The sequence below is a fragment of the Ichthyophthirius multifiliis genome (assembly GCF_000220395.1).
Source record: "Ichthyophthirius multifiliis unplaced genomic scaffold scaff_1120509251064, whole genome shotgun sequence".
Lineage (NCBI taxonomy): Eukaryota > Ciliophora > Oligohymenophorea > Hymenostomatida > Ichthyophthirius > Ichthyophthirius multifiliis.
In genome coordinates this window covers 15,639-35,204 of record NW_004086238.1, presented here as the reverse complement: position 1 = coordinate 35,204, position 19,566 = coordinate 15,639, and the positions used below count along the sequence as shown (strand labels likewise).

At 15.5% G+C, this 19,566-nt stretch overlaps 5 protein-coding genes across 5 annotated transcripts, besides 25 other annotated features; 3 read left to right on the top strand and 2 right to left on the bottom strand. All coding sequences in view use genetic code 6, as the record gives it.

Annotated features, from left to right (window-relative positions):
- Positions 1-116: 116 nt before the first annotated feature.
- Positions 117-168: a microsatellite.
- A 71-nt stretch (positions 169-239) lies between these two features.
- Positions 240-314: a microsatellite.
- A 438-nt stretch (positions 315-752) lies between these two features.
- Positions 753-821: a microsatellite.
- Positions 822-951: 130 nt separating this feature from the next.
- Positions 952-1,027: a microsatellite.
- A 2,057-nt stretch (positions 1,028-3,084) lies between these two features.
- IMG5_136870 (otu ubiquitin aldehyde binding 1, putative) lies at positions 3,085-3,992 on the top strand (the record flags this gene model as incomplete). Its single annotated transcript, XM_004031803.1, has 4 exons — positions 3,085-3,221; positions 3,244-3,525; positions 3,566-3,743; positions 3,813-3,992. 4 exons carry the CDS (start codon positions 3,085-3,087, stop codon positions 3,990-3,992), a joined length of 777 nt encoding a protein of 258 aa, XP_004031851.1.
- Positions 3,993-4,762: 770 nt separating this feature from the next.
- IMG5_136860 (large subunit ribosomal protein 23, putative) lies at positions 4,763-5,513 on the bottom strand (the record flags this gene model as incomplete). The annotated part of the gene is made up of 4 exons (XM_004031802.1): positions 4,763-5,022; positions 5,077-5,148; positions 5,193-5,405; positions 5,495-5,513. The coding sequence occupies 4 exons, from the start codon at positions 5,511-5,513 to the stop codon at positions 4,898-4,900; spliced, it is 429 nt and encodes a 142-aa protein (XP_004031850.1). The 3' UTR covers positions 4,763-4,897.
- Positions 5,512-5,570: a microsatellite.
- Positions 5,513-5,589: a microsatellite.
- Positions 5,547-5,583: a microsatellite.
- A 666-nt stretch (positions 5,590-6,255) lies between the features above and the next one.
- Positions 6,256-6,324: a microsatellite.
- Positions 6,325-6,578: 254 nt separating this feature from the next.
- Positions 6,579-6,631: a microsatellite.
- Positions 6,632-7,265: 634 nt separating this feature from the next.
- Positions 7,266-7,317: a microsatellite.
- Positions 7,318-9,037: 1,720 nt separating this feature from the next.
- Positions 9,038-9,079: a microsatellite.
- Positions 9,040-9,080: a microsatellite.
- IMG5_136850 (ribosomal protein, putative) lies at positions 9,079-9,441 on the top strand (the record flags this gene model as incomplete). The annotated part of the gene is made up of 1 exon (XM_004031801.1): positions 9,079-9,441. One exon carries the CDS (start codon positions 9,079-9,081, stop codon positions 9,439-9,441), a length of 363 nt encoding a protein of 120 aa, XP_004031849.1.
- A 178-nt stretch (positions 9,442-9,619) lies between these two features.
- Positions 9,620-9,802: a microsatellite.
- Positions 9,626-9,841: a microsatellite.
- Positions 9,681-9,743: a microsatellite.
- Positions 9,842-11,008: 1,167 nt separating the features above from the next.
- Positions 11,009-11,038: a microsatellite.
- Positions 11,039-11,168: 130 nt separating this feature from the next.
- Positions 11,169-11,240: a microsatellite.
- Positions 11,241-11,268: 28 nt separating this feature from the next.
- Positions 11,269-11,324: a microsatellite.
- Positions 11,325-11,389: 65 nt separating this feature from the next.
- IMG5_136840 (hypothetical protein) lies at positions 11,390-12,406 on the top strand (the record flags this gene model as incomplete). Its single annotated transcript, XM_004031800.1, has 1 exon — positions 11,390-12,406. The coding sequence occupies one exon, from the start codon at positions 11,390-11,392 to the stop codon at positions 12,404-12,406; it is 1,017 nt and encodes a 338-aa protein (XP_004031848.1).
- Positions 12,407-12,533: 127 nt separating this feature from the next.
- Positions 12,534-12,582: a microsatellite.
- Positions 12,583-13,475: 893 nt separating this feature from the next.
- IMG5_136830 (hypothetical protein) lies at positions 13,476-14,656 on the bottom strand. The gene has a single exon (XM_004031799.1). The coding sequence runs from the start codon at positions 14,073-14,075 to the stop codon at positions 13,479-13,481; it is 597 nt and encodes a 198-aa protein (XP_004031847.1). The 5' UTR covers positions 14,076-14,656; the 3' UTR covers positions 13,476-13,478.
- Positions 14,657-15,098: 442 nt separating this feature from the next.
- Positions 15,099-15,149: a microsatellite.
- A 78-nt stretch (positions 15,150-15,227) lies between these two features.
- Positions 15,228-15,278: a microsatellite.
- Positions 15,279-15,571: 293 nt separating this feature from the next.
- Positions 15,572-15,614: a microsatellite.
- A 2,278-nt stretch (positions 15,615-17,892) lies between these two features.
- Positions 17,893-17,959: a microsatellite.
- An 8-nt stretch (positions 17,960-17,967) lies between these two features.
- Positions 17,968-18,005: a microsatellite.
- A 722-nt stretch (positions 18,006-18,727) lies between these two features.
- Positions 18,728-18,761: a microsatellite.
- Positions 18,762-19,566: the final 805 nt, after the last annotated feature.

The following is a 19,566-nucleotide window of genomic DNA, read 5'->3' as shown; positions in this document are numbered from 1 at the left end:
ATTTTAGATATAAAATTATTTTTATATAAAAAATATAATGAATTAATATAAATTAATAAAACAAAATCTAAAAATATATATATATATATAAAAATTAAGTAATAATTTATGTTCTTAAAATAATAAAAAAAGTAAAAATAATCAAAACAAAATTAAAATATAATAAAATAACTTTGGTCTTTTAAAAAATATGATTTTTTTTTAGAAAATAAAAATGGTTAAAAATTTATATATAAAATATAAAAATAAAAATAATAATATTAATATTAAATATAATAAAAATAATAATAATAATAATAATAATAATAATAATACTTATAATTTTAGAAATATAAAATAATATTAAATTTATTGATATATTTATAATATATTTATCTTTTATTTTGTAAATATTTTATTTATATGATATATATTCTTATATTTTAAATTAATAATTATTAAATGTATTTATAATAAATATGAAAATATTTATTTTTAATAAATTTTGATTTCTTAATTTGATTTGTATTTTGTATTTTTTAATTTAAAAAATAAATTTATGAATCCTTCTTACTACATAGTAATTTTTATATTTTATCAAATTAAAAATATGATTTTTTTTAAATTATTAATTAAAAACTTTTTTTATTTTTATTTAAATTATTTATACTTTTTAGTATATTTTCATTTATAAAATGATGAAAATAATATTTTATATTTAAGATATAGAAATTAAGTAAAGTTTCATTATATAATTAATTCAGTTTTCAGGATTTCAAATATAAAAAAAATATATTTTCTAAAGTATAAAAAAATATTTTTTAAATAAAATTAAAAATATACAAACATAAAATTATACAATAATAAAAATTTAATAATACTTTAAATATTTTATTTTTTAAATATATATAAATTATTTTTTTTTTTTTTTTTGAATAATTAAAATCTAATTATATTATTTTTTATTAAGTGATAAATAAAATAAATATTATTTATTTATTTGTCATAAAAATAAATAATAAAAAATATTTTTATTTTTTTCAAAAATTATCACATATCATTATATAAACTATTATTAAAAATATTTGTAATTAAATAATTTAATTCAAAATATATGAGAAAAAATTAAAGTTCTATTTAAAATAATTATTAATAATTAACAATATAAATTAATTGTTCATATTGTTTTTTTTTTTCTTTAATAATTTTTTAAAAACTAAATAGAAAAAAAGAAGTTATTAACTAATCATTTATTAATTTTATTTTTTAAAAAAAAAATCTTGTATTACCAAATTGTAAATGATATTTTTTATTTGATAATTCTTGGAAAAAAAAAAAAAAATATTTTACAATATGATTAGTTGTTTACCCTTTTTTTTATATTGAGTTTTTTAAAAATAAAATTAAAGAAAAGAAAAAATAAAAAACTATATAAACAAGAAATAATTTATATTTTTTAATATTTTCATATAATATGATCTACAAGTAAAAAAACCATAATAATTACACTTCGAAAAAATCAATAAAAAAACTTACATAATCAGTTTTATATTATAAGTTCAAAATTTATAAGTATTTTCGTCTCCATCTATATTTTATTTTAGCTTTTTATTTTATTTAATAATATTACTAACATAACAATCAAGACTACTATATTTCTCATTAGAATTTAAATAATAATCGTTATTTTTCAAGCATAAATCAACATTATTAGCACAATTATCTTCATTATTTAAAAGTTACTACTAATAATTAAATTTATTATTAAGCTTAGAATAACTTTAATCAAAAATAATATCTTAATTATCCAAATTAGTTTCCTATATACTAATAGTACTACTATCATCTTAATTGTAGTATCCTTTTTAATTATTTTGAGTGTACTATTTTTTATATTTAGTTTATTCATCACTTTAACTATATATATATATTATTTTATTTTTTTTGTAAAAAAGAATTACTTTAATAATTATTTTAGAGAAAGAATGATTTTTTGATATTTAATTTGTTCTTTGATTAACTGTTCTTAAATTTAAATTTAATTTAATTAAGAAAATCTAAGATTTTCCTTTAAATTAACATTTTAAATATATACTTATTTATATTCTAATTTGAATTCGAAGTATTTTTGTTATATTTTCTTAAGATCTTCCATTAAAATTTGCCTTGATAAATTACTTTCTTTTAAACTTTATTAAAGCTATTATATTTGATTTTTCAAAAATATATTCTCTTATATTAATTCTTATTATTTTTACTAGTCATTTCTTTTATTTATTTTGTTTTTTTATTCAATAGATTTATCAAAATATGATAAATAATTGTTTATTTAATTCAAAAAATTACTACTTTTTATAATTTAGCTATTTTTATTTTCACAAGATTTATCATATTTACAATTATTTTACGTTTATTCATCTTATACTTAATTTATTATATCTTAACCTTTTCTATATGTTAGATTCGTATGAAAATTTTAATATGTGGGTGATTTATCTTTTTATATAATTTTAGGAGTATTAGAATACGTAAAGCTACTTTTAGTACGGCTATTTCTATTTTATAATTATTGTTATTATTACTAAATTTACTAAATTTGTTAATTTTATTTGCTTATCTATATCATTTTATTTATATAATCTTAGTTTTATTAGTCCATTGAAAACAATGATTAATACCCTTTGTTTGTTTTCTCACAAATATTTGTTTTATTTATGCTTTTTTAGTTTAGGTTTGTTTATTGACTTTTTTCTATATCTACTTCTGAATTGTTTCTTTTTTAATTTCTTAATTCTTTATTTTATTTATTTTTATTTTTTTAATTTCTTACTTGCATAATTAAGTTTTCCTTTTGGAGTTACCATCTATCTTATTACTTAATTTTTATTGAAATTATAATTATATTAACGTTTTTCCAATATATTTATATTTTCTAAAAATATTTTTTAAAATATATATATTAATTTATATTTGTATTTTTTTTTTTTTTCAAGATTAGTTAATAAATCATAAAATAAAAAATTTAATTTTTTTTAAAAAAAAATCATAAAAATGGAAGAATAAAAAAAAATAACGACTAAGAATAATACCAATAACCAATTGATTATGATTTATATAGTAAGCATTTGGACTAAATAAAAAAAGAAGCAGAAGGAGATCATCCATTAATTGGAAAAAAAGAAAGCATAAATATATTAAAAACTGAATTTGAAAATAACTAAGCATTTATTAATAAAATATAAGTATTTAAAAAAAATAATAAAGAAAATATTTATTTATAAAGACTTTGGACACTAAATACCCTTAAATAAGAAGAGTAAGAAGGGATGGAAGTTGCTTTTACAGATCATATTTATTTTAAATATTTGAGCACATTGTTTTGAATAAAGATAAAAATCTTCATTAAAAAATATAAAATATAATTAAATAATCAAAAGATGATTTAATAAAAGCTTAGTATTAAGAATTTGTCCTCGAAGATTTTTATGATAATATAATGGAATAATTGGCAAATATAATAAACTATGATTTCAGTATAGATAATTTGTAAAAAATAATAATATTTTTATTATAAAAAAAAATATAGATAAAATATGTTTAACGATAAATCAATTTCAGATTATTTAGTCATGTACTTGCGCTTTATGACTTCTGGTTATTTAAAAAATAACGCTATTTTATACGAAAACTTTATTGAAAATGGAGTGAGTATCCATTAATTTTGTTAAACTGAAGTAGATCCTTTAGATAAAGAGGCTGATTAAGTATATATATATATATATATTTTTTTTTTTCTAATTTTCGTTATATTTTAATTTTTATATAAATTAAAGATACCTATGATGGCTTTAATTAATTATCTTTGTGTACCTATAAAAATAATTTATCTTAATTCTAACCCTAACAATACAGAACCAAATATGATTATTTTACCTGAAGGTATAGATGAGAAAGATGTTTTTGTTACTCTTTTATATAGACCAGGTCATTATGATATTGCTTATACAAATTGAATATTTTTAACATCTAAAATATAATTTAAAGGATAAATATTTTATTTTATATAAACATTATTTTTTTTAATAATTTTTAAATTTTTTTTTTTTTTTTTTAAGATTATTAAAACTTTTTTTTTATATAATGACATATTTATTTCGAAATTTGCAAAATAAGTATTAAATATTATATACAATAAAATACAATTTTTTTTAAAAAAAAGCAAATATTAAAAATTCTTCCTAATTTTATTAATATATATATTTTTTGTTTTCATAAAAATTAAAAAATAAAAATAAAAATTTAAAAGAAAATACCTTTTAATTATGCAAATATTTTATTCATGTGTATATTATATTCGTACAAAAAAATATAAAATTAAATAAGTATAAATCTTTCAGTAATATAAATCAATTTAACCAATACAATTTGAATAAAATATATTGTATACAAAAATAATAATATATAGATAATATCAAAATATTTGTAAAACTGATATTTTATTTAAAATAGAATCATATTTAAATGATGCTGATTTATTAAAATATGAATTTAATATTATTTAATTCAAATATTTATTTTATTTTGTTTTTGCAAACATTGTGATATTACTTATATAAATATTTTGATATCATTTTTATAAATAATTTCAAAATATTGAAAATTGTAAAACACAAGATATCTTAAAATATAAAAATAATTAATATAACTATTAAGTTATTAATTTGCAAAAATAAATAATAAAAAAAATGAGATTTACATATCTCTCCTAAAATAATAAAATAAAGAAAAAAAGCAAAAAAGTTAAAATATTTAAATAAAACCAATCATAAAGAAACATATATAAATCTATATAATAAAAAAACAAATAAATTCTTATATGTAAATTTATAAATGCTAAAACATTAAATACATTCTTTAATCAAACAACTGAGCCAGCATTAGAAGCAACTTTGGGCCATACATCAGCACATTCTTTTGCAACTGGTCCTGTGATTTAAGAACCTTTCATTTCACCTTTAGGGTTAGCAATAACACCTGCATTATCTGTTTAAAAAAATATTATTTTTATATTAAATATTATATTTTTGTTTTAAATACCTTCAAAATAAATAAATACACCATCTCTTCTTCTCCAGGGTCTTCTTTATCTAATAACAATAGCTTAAAGTACTATTTTTATATTATTATCTTTTTATTAAATTACTATTTTTTACCTTTCTTTCTTAATTTGGGAGATCCTTTCTTTACTGAACAGAGAATCATATCTCCAACAGAAGCACTTGGGAGTCTACTTAAATGACCTTTAATACCAAAACATGCAATTGTATATAAATTTTTAGCTCCAGAATTGTCAGCGCAATTCATGACAGCACCTACAGGAAGACCTAAAGATACTTTTACTTTTGTTCCGACTTAACCACCTCTACCTTTTTTATTTTTTATTATTAATTATAATTATGCTATACGAAGTTATGTTATATAATTTATAATAAATATTAATTTAATCAGTATCAACCTCTTTAATTAGCAGCCATTTTTTTTTTTTTTTTTTGTTTATTTTTTTAATATTTTTATTTTATATTTTTTTTTATTTATCTTTTTTTTCTTTATATAATTTTTTTTGTCCTTTTTAGTTTTAATCAAAATAAAATAATCAAGCGAAAATTCAATAAATAAATTTACTTATTATTATTTTCTTTATAAAAATAAACAAAATATAAAAAATAATTAAAGAATTTTATTATTAATTATTTAATTTTGAATAAAAAAGTTATTATAAAAAAAAATTAATTCAAATACAAATGTCTGATATTTGAAAGCATATACATTAAAAAATAATAATAAAAATACAATAAGTATACTTAAAATTATAAAAAACTAAAATAATTTTGATAAAATATTATAATTATTATACTAATTTAATTAATTTTATTTTAGCAAAAAAGTAAAATTAAAGCAATAAGAATAACAATTAATTATAAATATGTAATAAATAATATTATTTAAGATACTATAAAATACTTAGGTTGTTTTTACTTCAACTTCAACTTATGTAAGAAAATACAAATAAATAAATAGTCTAATAAAAATACATAAAAATAAACCAATATCCACTCCCATTATATCCTAATATCAATATTTTATATGATTTTTTCAAATTTTTGCTTTTATGATAACCGAATCTATATATTTGATTTAAATATATAAAATTTAAAAAGTAATTACCCTAATAAATATTTATATAAAAATCTATAATAATTAATAAAATTTTAATAGTATAAATATATATATATATATATATATATATATATATATATTTATATATATATATATATTTATATATATTTTAATAGCATATAAGATGTAAAAATTCTTCATTAATATATTATTTTTAATAAAAACATAAAAAATGCAAAAAAATTTATTAAACCCAAAAAGTTAAGAATCTAAATTATTGGATTTCAGTTTATGTTCTTAACTTAAATTAGATAGTATATAAATAAATATTCAAATAGAATTGAAGTAGTAGTATAAAAGTACAAGCATTAAAAGAAAAATAATTAAAAGAAAATAAATATTTTTACAAAGAAATTCATATAACAATTATTAAATTACAATAATAATAGACAAGCCATTAAATTTAATAATAATAAAATAAATATTCAAAAAAATAAGAAGGAGTTTGAAAGTGTTACATAAAAATATAAAAAACATAATGATTCATCAATTTAATTTTTAAATAAAAAGCCATATAATTGTTTAGAAGCAAATTAAATTCTCGATTTTATATTTTAAATTGTAAATGTTTATAATTATTGTACTAAAACTAAATCTTTGATAGATATTAGAGATATTAAATCCCTGATATTATTTTAATTAAAAAAAAAAAACTACTTTTAATAATAAATTGTTTTAAAAATAGATGATTATTGAATTACAAAAAGACATTCATTTAAAATAATGGAAGTAAAAAGTAATTAAATTTACTAAATTTTATTATTTTATATATTTTTTGTTAACTTTTTAATTAATAAAAGTAGATGATAGATTTTTGGACTTTAGAGTGCTTATTGCATAAATAATTATAGGAACAGCTCTTTTTTATTGAAAAAATCCAAATAAATTTCGAGAGTAAATATTAAAATGTGAGGTTTATTTAAATTTAAAGTGAAAAAATTAGTATTAATATAATAATTAAATGAGTTTATTTAACGTCAAATTAGCTTGCTTATTAAATTAATAAAATTCTTGAAAGCGGATTAAATAATAAAACTTGATAATAAGCCAAAATAATTATAGATTAATTAAAAAACATTATATAATGATTAAAAATCATTAAACTCTTTAAATAAATCATTTTAAAAATGAATAAGGTATCTAATCAAATAACTAAAAAATAAGTGCCGAAAATTAAAATTAAGAAACTGATTGCAATAAAAATAAGAAAAATTAATAATATAATAATTAAGTTCTCAAAAAAAAATGTAGTTATTTATAAGAGTAAGGAAATTATTAAATTATATCTTTCATTTGATTTACGTGAAAAGATTTAGAATAAAAATAAATGTAGAAAAATAGAAAGATAAAATAATTAAATGACTTCAGAGGATATTTAAAGTATTAGCATTTATTTACAAAAATAAATTATAAAATAATAGGAAATAAGAAACAATTTGAGAATTAAAGAGTTAAAAAAGACATATAATTTAGTTTAAGCTTCAGTTAATAAAATAAGGTATTTACATAATTAAATTATAAAATAAGGTTTAATATTTATATTAATAATTAAATATTATTCACTAAATATTGCAGATTTTATTATTGAATTATATAAATTAATTAATTTTAAAAATTAAGCAAGCTTAATAAGTATAAACTTATAACGTAAAATCAATGTAAATATTTAAAAAAGATTAACAAAGAATTAAAAAAAAAAAAAAAAAGCATAATTATAATATTTAAATAAGATACAATAAAATATTTTTCTAAATAAAAAATATTCAATTATAACATCAAATTATTTTTTCGTAAATAAATAGAATCCTTTTTTAAAAAAAAATCTAATTAGGCTCCAAATTTTTTAAATTTAGATTTTCTAATTTTTTAGAGGAGAAATATTAGGTTAATGATTTTTTTTGAAAGCGAAGCTTTAGGGGATTGGCTGTACAAAAAATTTATCGCATATTTAAAAAACAAAAAATTAATGTTTGTTATAAATTATAAATATTTATTTTAATTTTTTAATTATTAAAAAAATTAAATTTTTTTATAAAAATATTTTATGTATTAATTATAGAATTTATAAAAATATATGTTAATACTGATTGAAATTATAGTAAAGTATTTAACTAAAGTAAATATGGCCTAAACTTTTTTCAATTATACAATTTTTAATATTTAATTCAATTAGTTAATTAAAAAATTTAGAGTTAGAAAATAAGATTTTTATGACATTATGCTAAATCCTTTGGATTTATTATAATAGTTTAAATTGAAAGAAAATACGCGTTATTTAAAGTTTAATAGAGTCTCGTTGATTTAATCAATATAAATTTAGGAGTTATATAATTCCGAATATAATCAAATAAAATATTATAAAGTTTTAAGTAAAATTATATTAGTATAAAATTTTGTAATAATTGGACTTAATTTTAAAGAAATTTAAATTTTTGAATTATATTTGTATATTTTTTTTTTTAAAAAAAAAGGGCGAGAAAAAATGGATAATAGTTGTTTTTTTTGATTATATTTTTAAAAAAAATTACAGAAAAATAAAAATAAAATAGTAATATAAAAAATATTCTATATAAAATATTTATAATAATCACTTTTTAATACTATAATAAAAATAGCGGAAATACATAAAAGCATTTTAAAAAAAATTCAGACAAGAATATATATGTGAAATGAATATTGTAAGATGTTAAAGAAATGCATTCAAAAATAGAGATTTAGGGAGGGAACGAACCAAAGTAAATACATATTAACTATACTTTACTTTATTTATATATTAAAATAAAAAACAAATTGATTAAATTTTCTAAAGGATAAATTAATTAAAAAATAAAAAAACAAAAGAAAAAAAATAAAATAAAAAAAATGGATACTACTAAAGAAGCTAAAAAGGGAGAGGAAGATGTTAAGAGAGCCAAGGCTAGAATTACATTAACATGCAAAAATTTAAAATCAGTAGAAAAAGCCTCAAATGAAATTATAACAAGAGGTAAAAAAATCGAAGAAGTTGAAGTTAAAGGACCTGTTAGAATGCCAACTAAAATTTTAGTACATACTGTCAGAAAATCGCCATGTGGTGAAGGTTCAAAAACTTGGGAAAGATATGAAATGAGAATATATAAAAGGGTTATTGATTTAACTTGCTGTGTTTCAGATATAAAGAATATTACCAATTTCAGGATTGATCCTGGTGTTGAGATTGAATTAACTATTACATCTGATGAATGATTAAAGTATTAGTAAGGATATTTATTATTGTTAAATTTTTGAATTTTTTTTTTATATATTCATTTAAAAAATAAGATATTTTATGTCGCTTTTAAAAAATATTAATATTCGTAAAAAAAAAATATTTAAACTAAATGTATTTTTTATTTTATTTTAATATTACATTTTAAATAAAAACATATTAATTTTTTTTACTTTTATTGTTATTTTATTTTATTTCGATTATATGATATCTTATATTATATTATTTTATTTTGATGGTTATGTTATTTTATTTTGATGTTATGATATTTTATTTTGATATTGTGTTGTTTTTGTTTTTTTTTATTTATTTTGATGCTTTGTTATTTTATTTTATTTTAAGTTAATTTTATTTATATTATTTATTTATTTTAATTTTTTGTTGATTTGGATATATTAAAATTAATTGAAAAATTTATCATTCTAATAAATTAATATATGATTTAAATTATAAAAAATATAATTCTATTCATATAACTAAAAAATATAATTTGTATTTAAAAATTAAAAAATTTATTAAATAATTATTTCTTATAATTAATATTATATTAATAATTTATTTGTTATATATTAAACCATATTTTTAATTATTTAAACTTAATCGATATAATAATTTGTTAAGAATAAAAATGCATTTTAAATTCTAATTTATAAAATATAAGTTAAGATTCTTATAAAATATAAAAAAAATAAATATGAATACTAAAAAAACCGATTTATTATTATTTATTATTTATTCATAAAAAATAGTTTTTATATATATTTTTAAACAAACCATATATATATAATTCTTATTTTTTCTTATATTTATATTTTATAATAATTATTTTTTTCAAATTTAAAATATTAAAATTCTAATTTATAAAATAATTAAAAATGAGTAGTTTTAGAATGTAAAAAGCAAAAATAGCAAAATTTATAAAATCTGAGTCTCCTAAAAAGAAAATAAGTTTGCCCAAAAAAACAAATACTGTTTGCTATAAAATACATCCAAGTGCAATTTATTCTCATTATTAAGAAGACGAATTTACATTTAATTTTTAGTAAAGAGATAACTATTTATTACAAAAATAAAATTTAAATGCTTAATAAATATATGAAAACTTATAATAAAATAGTTAAAATAATAAAATAAATTCTTACTTAGAAAATAGTAATATTATTTAAACTCAAGTATAAAGGAGAAGTTAATCATTCAATTAAAAAATTTAAATTGAAAATTAAGTATCACAAAAATAATAAAATGAAATGTAGAAAATAAAATTAGATTCTTAAATTATTAATTTTTTGACAGATATAGGATATTATGATAATAGCTAAAAAAAATAAAAAATAAGACTTTTAATGAATAATATTTTGAATAATTCAAATGATTTAACTAATAATAATACTATTTAAGAAAATATAAATATAAATATTCAAATTAAAAAAACTGATGATAAAAAAATAGATAATTTAGGTGATCAAACTAGTATATAGAAAAGAAAAAGGGGAAATCCATCTAAGTTATAAAAGAATTAAAATCGAAATGGAATTGAAAAATCTTTTTAAAAAATAAAAATTTAAAATATAAAAACAAAGTTTAAAAGATTTAAAAATTTATAAAATTGATTTTGATTTAATTATTTATTTATTATTTTTTATAAAATTTTATAAAATACTTAATTGAAATATAAATATTTTAATTAGCTTTTAAAAGTACTTATTATATATATATATAAATATATATATATATATATATATATATATATATATATATATATATATATATATATATACAAAATAAAAAATAATATTTTTAACATATAAAAAAAAATCTTAAAAAAATAAAAAAATGTTTAAATTAATTAAAAAAAAATTTATCAAATAATATATACCATTAAAATTTTTTACATCTGAGTATCCTAAAAATGAATAAAATGATAATATGAGTGAATAAGAATTAAGAAAACTAATGGATTAGCATTTTTAAGATCAAGAAAAAATCGAGAAAAGCAAGAAATTATAAAAAGAGTTGGAATAAAAATTATAGAAATATAGCCCTAAAATTGAAGGATCAATATATGAGTTACCAAATGCTAAGAAATACGTAAAAGAATAAATCCGAAAGTTTGATTGGAACTCATATGTAGTATCAAATTATTATCCTTCAAAATTAAGAGATGCATTTTTCGCTATAAATTTTTACAATATAGAATTAATGCGAATTCCTGAAAATACAAAAGAACATAGTTTAATAATGGGCAAATTAGATTTTTGGGAAGAGTCAATTAATTAGATATTTTAAAATAAGCCCTTGTAGGAACCTTTATCTATATGTTTACATGATACTTGCAAAAATAATCCAATTTCTAAAGGGATTCTTATAAATTTAATAAATGCACGAAAATATGAAGCGGATAATCCAAGAATTATGGATATTGGATAATTGGCATTTTTAGCAGAATAAGTTAGAACAAATATGATTTTTTTGAATTTATAATTACTCAGAATAGATTATAAAGATAATTAATAACTTATTGAATGTGCACAAAGTGTTGGAAGATGTTTAGGAATTCTTGATTATATAAAAAGAATTCCTTATAATTTAAGAAAATATAGACTTTATATGCCTGAAGAAATTAATCGAAAACATAATGTTTCTGTTAGAAATCTTTGGGATAGAATTAATGGGAAACCAAAAGACTAGCTTTTTGATGTTATTTTAGAAGTCGCTGCTTATGCGAAATAATCTCTTGATGATTCTAAAAAATATTAAAAGGATCTACCTCCGTAAGCTTTTAGAGCTTTCCTTTAAGCAGTAGAAGCCTAATAGTTCTTAATTGATTTAGAAAAAGTTAATTTTAATATTTTTGACTCTGCACTTAATTCTAATAGTTATATTAAATTACCTTATTAAATTTTTAATGTTGCAAAAAAGTAGTAATTCTTGAAATATGATTGATATTTAAATATTGTATTATTTGTTTTTAAATCTAAAAAGTATATGTATTTTACTTATTTATTTTTTAAATTTATTATATATTAATAATTTTTTTTATTTTTCTAAAAAAAGCGAAATTAAGTTCCAAATATTATTTAATATTATATAAATTTTATTTAATATATAATTTATATTAAAATGTTTTTGGATATTTTTTTTATTGTTAACTCTTATCTAATTTATAGCTTTACCATTATTTAATTTAGGAAACAAATAGACATCGATAGTTTTTTAGAACAAAATTTAATTATTAATTATGATATTTTCAATAGGTTTCTCATTATTATAATAAAATTTGGAAAAAAGAGATTTGTACGTATTTTATTCGACCTAAATAATTATTTATAAATTAATAAATAAACTAATTGACAATAGAAAAATTTATGCAAAAATAATTATTTCCTTTTATTATAAATATTAATTGTTTTTTCTTTTATGTCATAAAATTAAAATATTAAAAAAAAAATATACAAGAAATCAATGTATTTAAAGATTTAGATAATAAAATTTTCAAGCCATTATAAATTTATAATTTATTAATACTTATATTAAAGAAACTTTAAGTATTCATTGATCTTATAGCTTTATTTTACTTAGGCAAGCTTAAGAAGATCATTATTTAAAAATGTATTTATACATAAAGGATGATTGGAAATTAAAAGGCAAATTTTTTATTATAATTTTCAATTTATTCCTTTCAGCTCAGGAAATAAAATTGTATTGGATAATATTTGGCTATTATTAAAAGTAGAATTATTTTTCGTGTGATAAGGACTACGAATTGTTTACATGCATAATGAGTTTTTATATAACCCTAAAAATAAATTAATCTTTCTTTAAAGTAATTATTAATTTTAGTTGTTGTAATATAATATTGATATTATTTATTATATTGTACATATTATATATTATAAAATTAAATAAAATAGACTAATAGTATATTTTTTTTATTAAAAAAAAATTATCATATAAATTATTTATAACACTTTTTAAAAAGAACACATTTAAAAAAACATATATAAATTTAATATTATCATTTTTCAATGAGAATATCATTAAAAGCATATAAATCAAAAGCTGAAATAGTAGTACCAGCTGTTATTTTATCATTTTCTTTATTATTTCTTTAAAAATTATAAGGATAAGACCAATCTTTTTAAATAGGAAGAATGTAATTAGCATTATTTATAATATAATTTTCAATAATTTTAGCATACTATTAATCTTAACTAATTTACTTAAAATATCTATATGCATAAGATAAGTACCTAATGTAAATTCCTTTAAATGCAGAATGTGTTTCAGAATATTTAGCCCAATTGTTTTCTAAAAGAATTACATAATTTTGTAAATCACTTGGAATAAATTAGAATGGATTATCAGTATTATTTTTAATTGTTATGTATGATAAATTATTTTTTATTATATCAATAAATAAATTCGAATAATTTTTATAATACTAAGATAAAGATATAAATGCATTTATATAAACGCCTTAATTATATGTCCATTTAGTATTTTCTTGAGAAGAGCATGTCTTATTAACTACATTAATACCATCAATAAATACATAATTTTCATCAAGTAAATTATTTATTATCCATAGAGATATTTTTAACGATTTTTCCATGTATTTTTTTTATTTTTTTCATCTATTTGACTTAGTCTTATAGCTAAATCAATAAATAATTAATTTGTTATCGAGTTTTTGTAACTTTTTTCAACGTCCCAATATATTCCTCCCCCACAAATGTTATCTTAGTACATTTAATCTACCCAATCGAATATTTCAATCGATAATTACTAAAATGTTCCTTTATTATACTATTTGCCTTTTAGAGTTTAGATTTAAATAAGAGTTATTGCATACCAAAGCCTATCATCTATTCCAACTCCGTAAATATTTGTAGTATTTTTTTTATCCCATAAAAGAATATCAGATAATCTTTCTAAATCCCAATCTTCAAAAAGGAATTCTATTTCCTGAATTTCTTTATTGTTTTTATATTCATAATATTATAATATGCTTGAAATTGCAGTAGCATCTGTCCAAAAATCTCTTTTAATTTATTTTATTTTATTTTTATTTTTTTATTTTTTTTACCTATCTAACACTTTATTTTTTGTCATGTTGAAACATAATGTAAATATTTTGTTTAGTTTAAAATGAGGATAACAATCTACTAACCCACAATAATAGTTTTATATAAGATTATTTAATATATTTTCAGAAATTTATTTCTATTCTACAATCTTTGCCTATTAAATGCATTTTATAACTTTTATTAGTATTAATAATTCCAAAATTAATTTCATTTTTATAAATTTTAAATATTATTATATATTTCTTTGTATAAATCTTAATTAATAAACTAGACTAAATTATAATTTTGTTTTTTTTCTAAATTTATAATTAATTGTTGTAAAATTTAATTGTACTAATTAATTTTTTATTAAGTAAAATAAATATAACTTTAGTAATAATTAATGGTTGATAAAGATGCAGAATTATTATAGTACAATATTATTGCGTTGCCTAACTATTAATTATCATAATTATTTTGATTTACCTATATAAAAAAGCGGTCAAATCACACCAGTAAAACTAAAAATTTATTGCATCATATTATAAATAGAATTATTTTTTAGCAACTTAATTTAAAAATTAATTAATTTAATAAATTATATTATATTAAAATATTAAATTTGTTAATTAAAATAAATATTATTCATTATATTTTTTTGTAAAATTTTTATTAAAATTTGTAAATTTTATAATATATATAAAAATAAAATTATTAGTTTAAAAATTAATATTATTATAAATATTAAAAAATATAATTAATTGATTTTGCTTTATTATATAAAGCATTTAGAATAATAGCTTAGTATTTTTTTTCAAGTAAACGTTTATGCTTTAAAATTTTGTTCCTATTTATCTTTTGAAATAAATCTAATAATTAATTAACAATATACTTTAATTAATTAAATAACTGATTAATTAATTTTATTTTATTTAAAGATTATAAATAATATTAAGGTTTTAAAATAAAAATGAAGGTATTTTTTTATAATATAAATAGAAACTTATAATATATAATATAATTTAAGTTTTTATACAATTTTAATTAATTGAAAAGTTGTTATAAATTAATTGATAATTTTTTATTTATATCAAAACCTCATATTTACAACTAATAACATATTAAATCACCAGAATATAAACCTGTAAAAAGAAATTAATTATTTAAAACGGAGAATGTATTAATTTTATTTGCATTTTAAACAAGATAACCTCTTTAATTATTGAAAAAGTTAATGAAAGCAACTTAAGAAAAAGTACTATAAAAACATATATTGAAATCTTGCGAAAATTCTATACAGTTAATATTTTCTATATCTTAATATATACTAATAGGTTTATTAATTTTTCTTAAATCATACAAAAGTACTTCGTTATTAGCAGCTAGAATGATTTAAAAAATATTTCTTTTTTTCATATACTTTAAACATGAAAAATCTAAATTATTTATATTTGAATGAAAAGCTTTTTATCTAAAATCGACTAAACTGAAATTTTTTTAATTAATATTTGCCACAATTTAAAAGTTGTCCAAATAATCAATTTATTTTATTCCAGAATCTATATTCATTTATTATTAACATTAATTATTTTACATATCCCAGCTTTTAATAATCCCATCTGATCCTCCTGAATAGAATGTTTCTTCTTAATTATTTATAAGAGAGCTTACTTAACCTAAATGTGCCTTTAAAAACTATTTATAAATAAATCTTTCGTTTTCTTTTTTAAATATTTTAATTAAACCATCTGCACTTCCACTAAATAAATGATTAATTTTATTTAAATAAAGCATAGAATGGATAGGTTTTTTATTTCTATGAGAATTAATAAGTTCAAAATTAAAATTGACTCCATTTTATTTTTCATAAAACTTTAGAAAATAATCTTAAGAAATAGTAAATAATTATAATTTATTTTAATTTTTGGAAAAAGAACTTAAGATAAAATTAATTTTATTTTAATGAAACTTTTTTTAAAATAAAACTTTAATTTTATTCTTGTGTTAAAAATAATTTTTTTTTTCACAACTATTTTTAATATAGAAATTATCAACTTTAATATTAATATTATTCAAAGTATTATTTCTTTACTAATTAATAAATATATTATTCACAATTTAAACTTACTATTAAACATTCTTTTTATTTTTCGTAGAATTTTAAATAACAAAATCTATATAAATCTCTTAATTTTTCTTTTTTTTTTCTTCATCATCTTCCAAAAAAAGACTATTTTAAATTGAATTGTATTAACCTCCTTTTATTATAGAAGTTCTAAAAGATTATAAAATGTCCAAATTTTAATAATTTTTTTTAGAAGGAGTAAATATTTGAGATAAAATATGAGAACTTTGTCTTTTTAATTTTTAGTTTTTTTCTTCAATTTTCTTGTTTTTTGCTAATTATATTTATTCAAAATATGTTAAATCTGTATATTATTCTAAAATAGCATTTATATTATTTTTATGTATACTATTGCTTTTTATTGAAAAGTTACTCTATTAGTTTATTCTGCTTAAAGAAGATAATTTACTTAAATAATTATTTTTAAAATTGTCAATTTAACAATTTGAAAAGCACATTTTTTTGTTTTTGTTTGTTTCTTATTTTTTTTTTATTAAATTATTATTATAGGCTCCTTTTCTAAATTAATTTTAATACTTTTTGGGCATATTTTTTGCTTTTATTTTATAAAAAAAATCTGAAGATAATCTTTACTATTATTACTTTATTAAAAAATTATCTTCATGTTTTACATATTATGCTGATTAGGAAAGTTTAATAATTTTTTTAGTTGGAGAAGTTAAATTTTGTGAAACTTTTTGAAGTTTTTTTGCCATATTTTTCAAATAAATATTAGGATCTTCATCTTTTGATTAATTTTTTTAATTAAAAGGATATAATATTTGCAAGTATTTGCTTGTGCTATCAATTACTTCTTCATTTTAAGAATATTTTTCATTTATTTTTTATTATTGTTTTTTTATCAAATTATTTTTGAATGTTATAATATTTTTTTAATATATATCGTTTTGTTATTATTATTAATATTAAAAATCCCTTTTTTCAATTTAAGTTAACTATGTATTTTACGATATAATATTTGTTAGCTTTAATTATGGTGAATTTATTATGTTTTCACTAATATTTTTTATATTTTGTTTATTTGGCCACATATGATATTAATTAAACTAAGAATTTATAAACAATTTATTTTTTAATTAAACTTAATCATATCTTTTTTAAATATCTTGCTGATTTTTATGTTTTGTATTTATTTAATATATTTATTCTATGTTTTTTTTCATAACTTTTTTAATTTTAAGTTGTTGTTTTTCAATGTAATTTTTTAATGATTTAACAATTTTATATTTAAATATTATTTTAATTTTATTTATTGAAAATTGATTTTATTTTTTACTTAAATATATATACTTTTTATTTAATTTTTTATTTATTTAATTTTAATTTATTTGTGATTTTGTACAACTCATTATAGTATTTATTTTGTTTCGCTTAGTTTATCTCAAAAGAAACTTTTTCATATTAATAATTAATTATTTATATAAAAATATTATTTTAATTAATAAATAAATTTTATAATTTCCCAAAAGATTCATGTTAAGTTTTAATAAAAAAATATTTAATAATATGTTTCTTGTATTTTTTTTAAAGTGATAATAATTTAAAATAAAATTATAATATGGAATACTATAATTCAATATTTAAAGACTAGCTAAATATTTATTTTTGCTGTCAATAATTTTAATAATGAATATTAAAATTATTGAAAATCATATCACTAATAAGAATACTAAATAAATAATATAAAATAAGTATTTATAGATTAATTACTTAATTTCTTAATTAAAATTCAGGTGAAATGCTTTAATCAAAAAAATAATAAATAATAAGAGTATACAGAAATCATTTATTTATTATAATATTAATATATTATCAAATTAATTTTTTGTTATTTAAAAAAAAATCGTAATACCTTATTAAACTTTGATAACTTCTTAAAAGATCTAAAATAATTGAATTTTTCTATAAGAAGCGGAAAAAAGATGTTCTATTAATGATTAAATATTTTTAGAAAAAATATTAAATTAAAGAGATAGGTATGGCTTTAAAATATTACTTTATATTTTTATTTTTTAATTAAATTATTTTTTTAAAAATAAATTAATTTGGCTTTTATTAAAAAAAAAAAATTATTAAATAATAAAAAAATGGCAATAATCCATTTTTTTTATTGATTAAGTTTTTTCAACTTGGAATGATTCATAAAAAGTAAAAAAACTTTGAAATATAATGATTCAAATTATTAATAGATTAAACAATAAAAATTATAAATTCAACATAGGTGTATAATATATAAAAAAAAAATATTATGTGTGAAATATATAAAAAAAATATTATTTTAATTATATATTTATTCATATTTAAAAAAATTATTAATTATAATAATATGTGTTATATAAATTTCTAACAACTATAATAAATACTAAAATTTTTATATTTTTTTTTTAATAAATTCATGAATTTATAAATGATGAATTAAAAATTTCTTTATTTATTTTAGAATATTTTAATATAATTGTTGACTAATGTAAAACTTTATTTAATAGTTTTGATGATAAGAATATTTTCAAAAAAATAATAAAATAGAAATTATTTAAAGACATTATTAATATAATAAATTAAAAATTATGATATCATTTTATTTTAATTAATTATTTTATTTTAAGAATTTAGATTTCATAAAATAATTTTAAATATTTATATATTAAATTTGATGTCGAATAATTTTAACTTAATTAATTTTTTTTTTTAAATAAAAAATCATTTCTAAATATATAAAATTTATAAATTATATTTTAGTTATATTATTATAATGATTATAAATATATATATATATATATATAATTTTTTATTTTCCTTGAAAAAACCATAAAGATTAACTTCAACTTTAATAAATTAACATAACTATTAAATTCGCTAACAATTAAAGATTCAAAAATCAATAAATAATT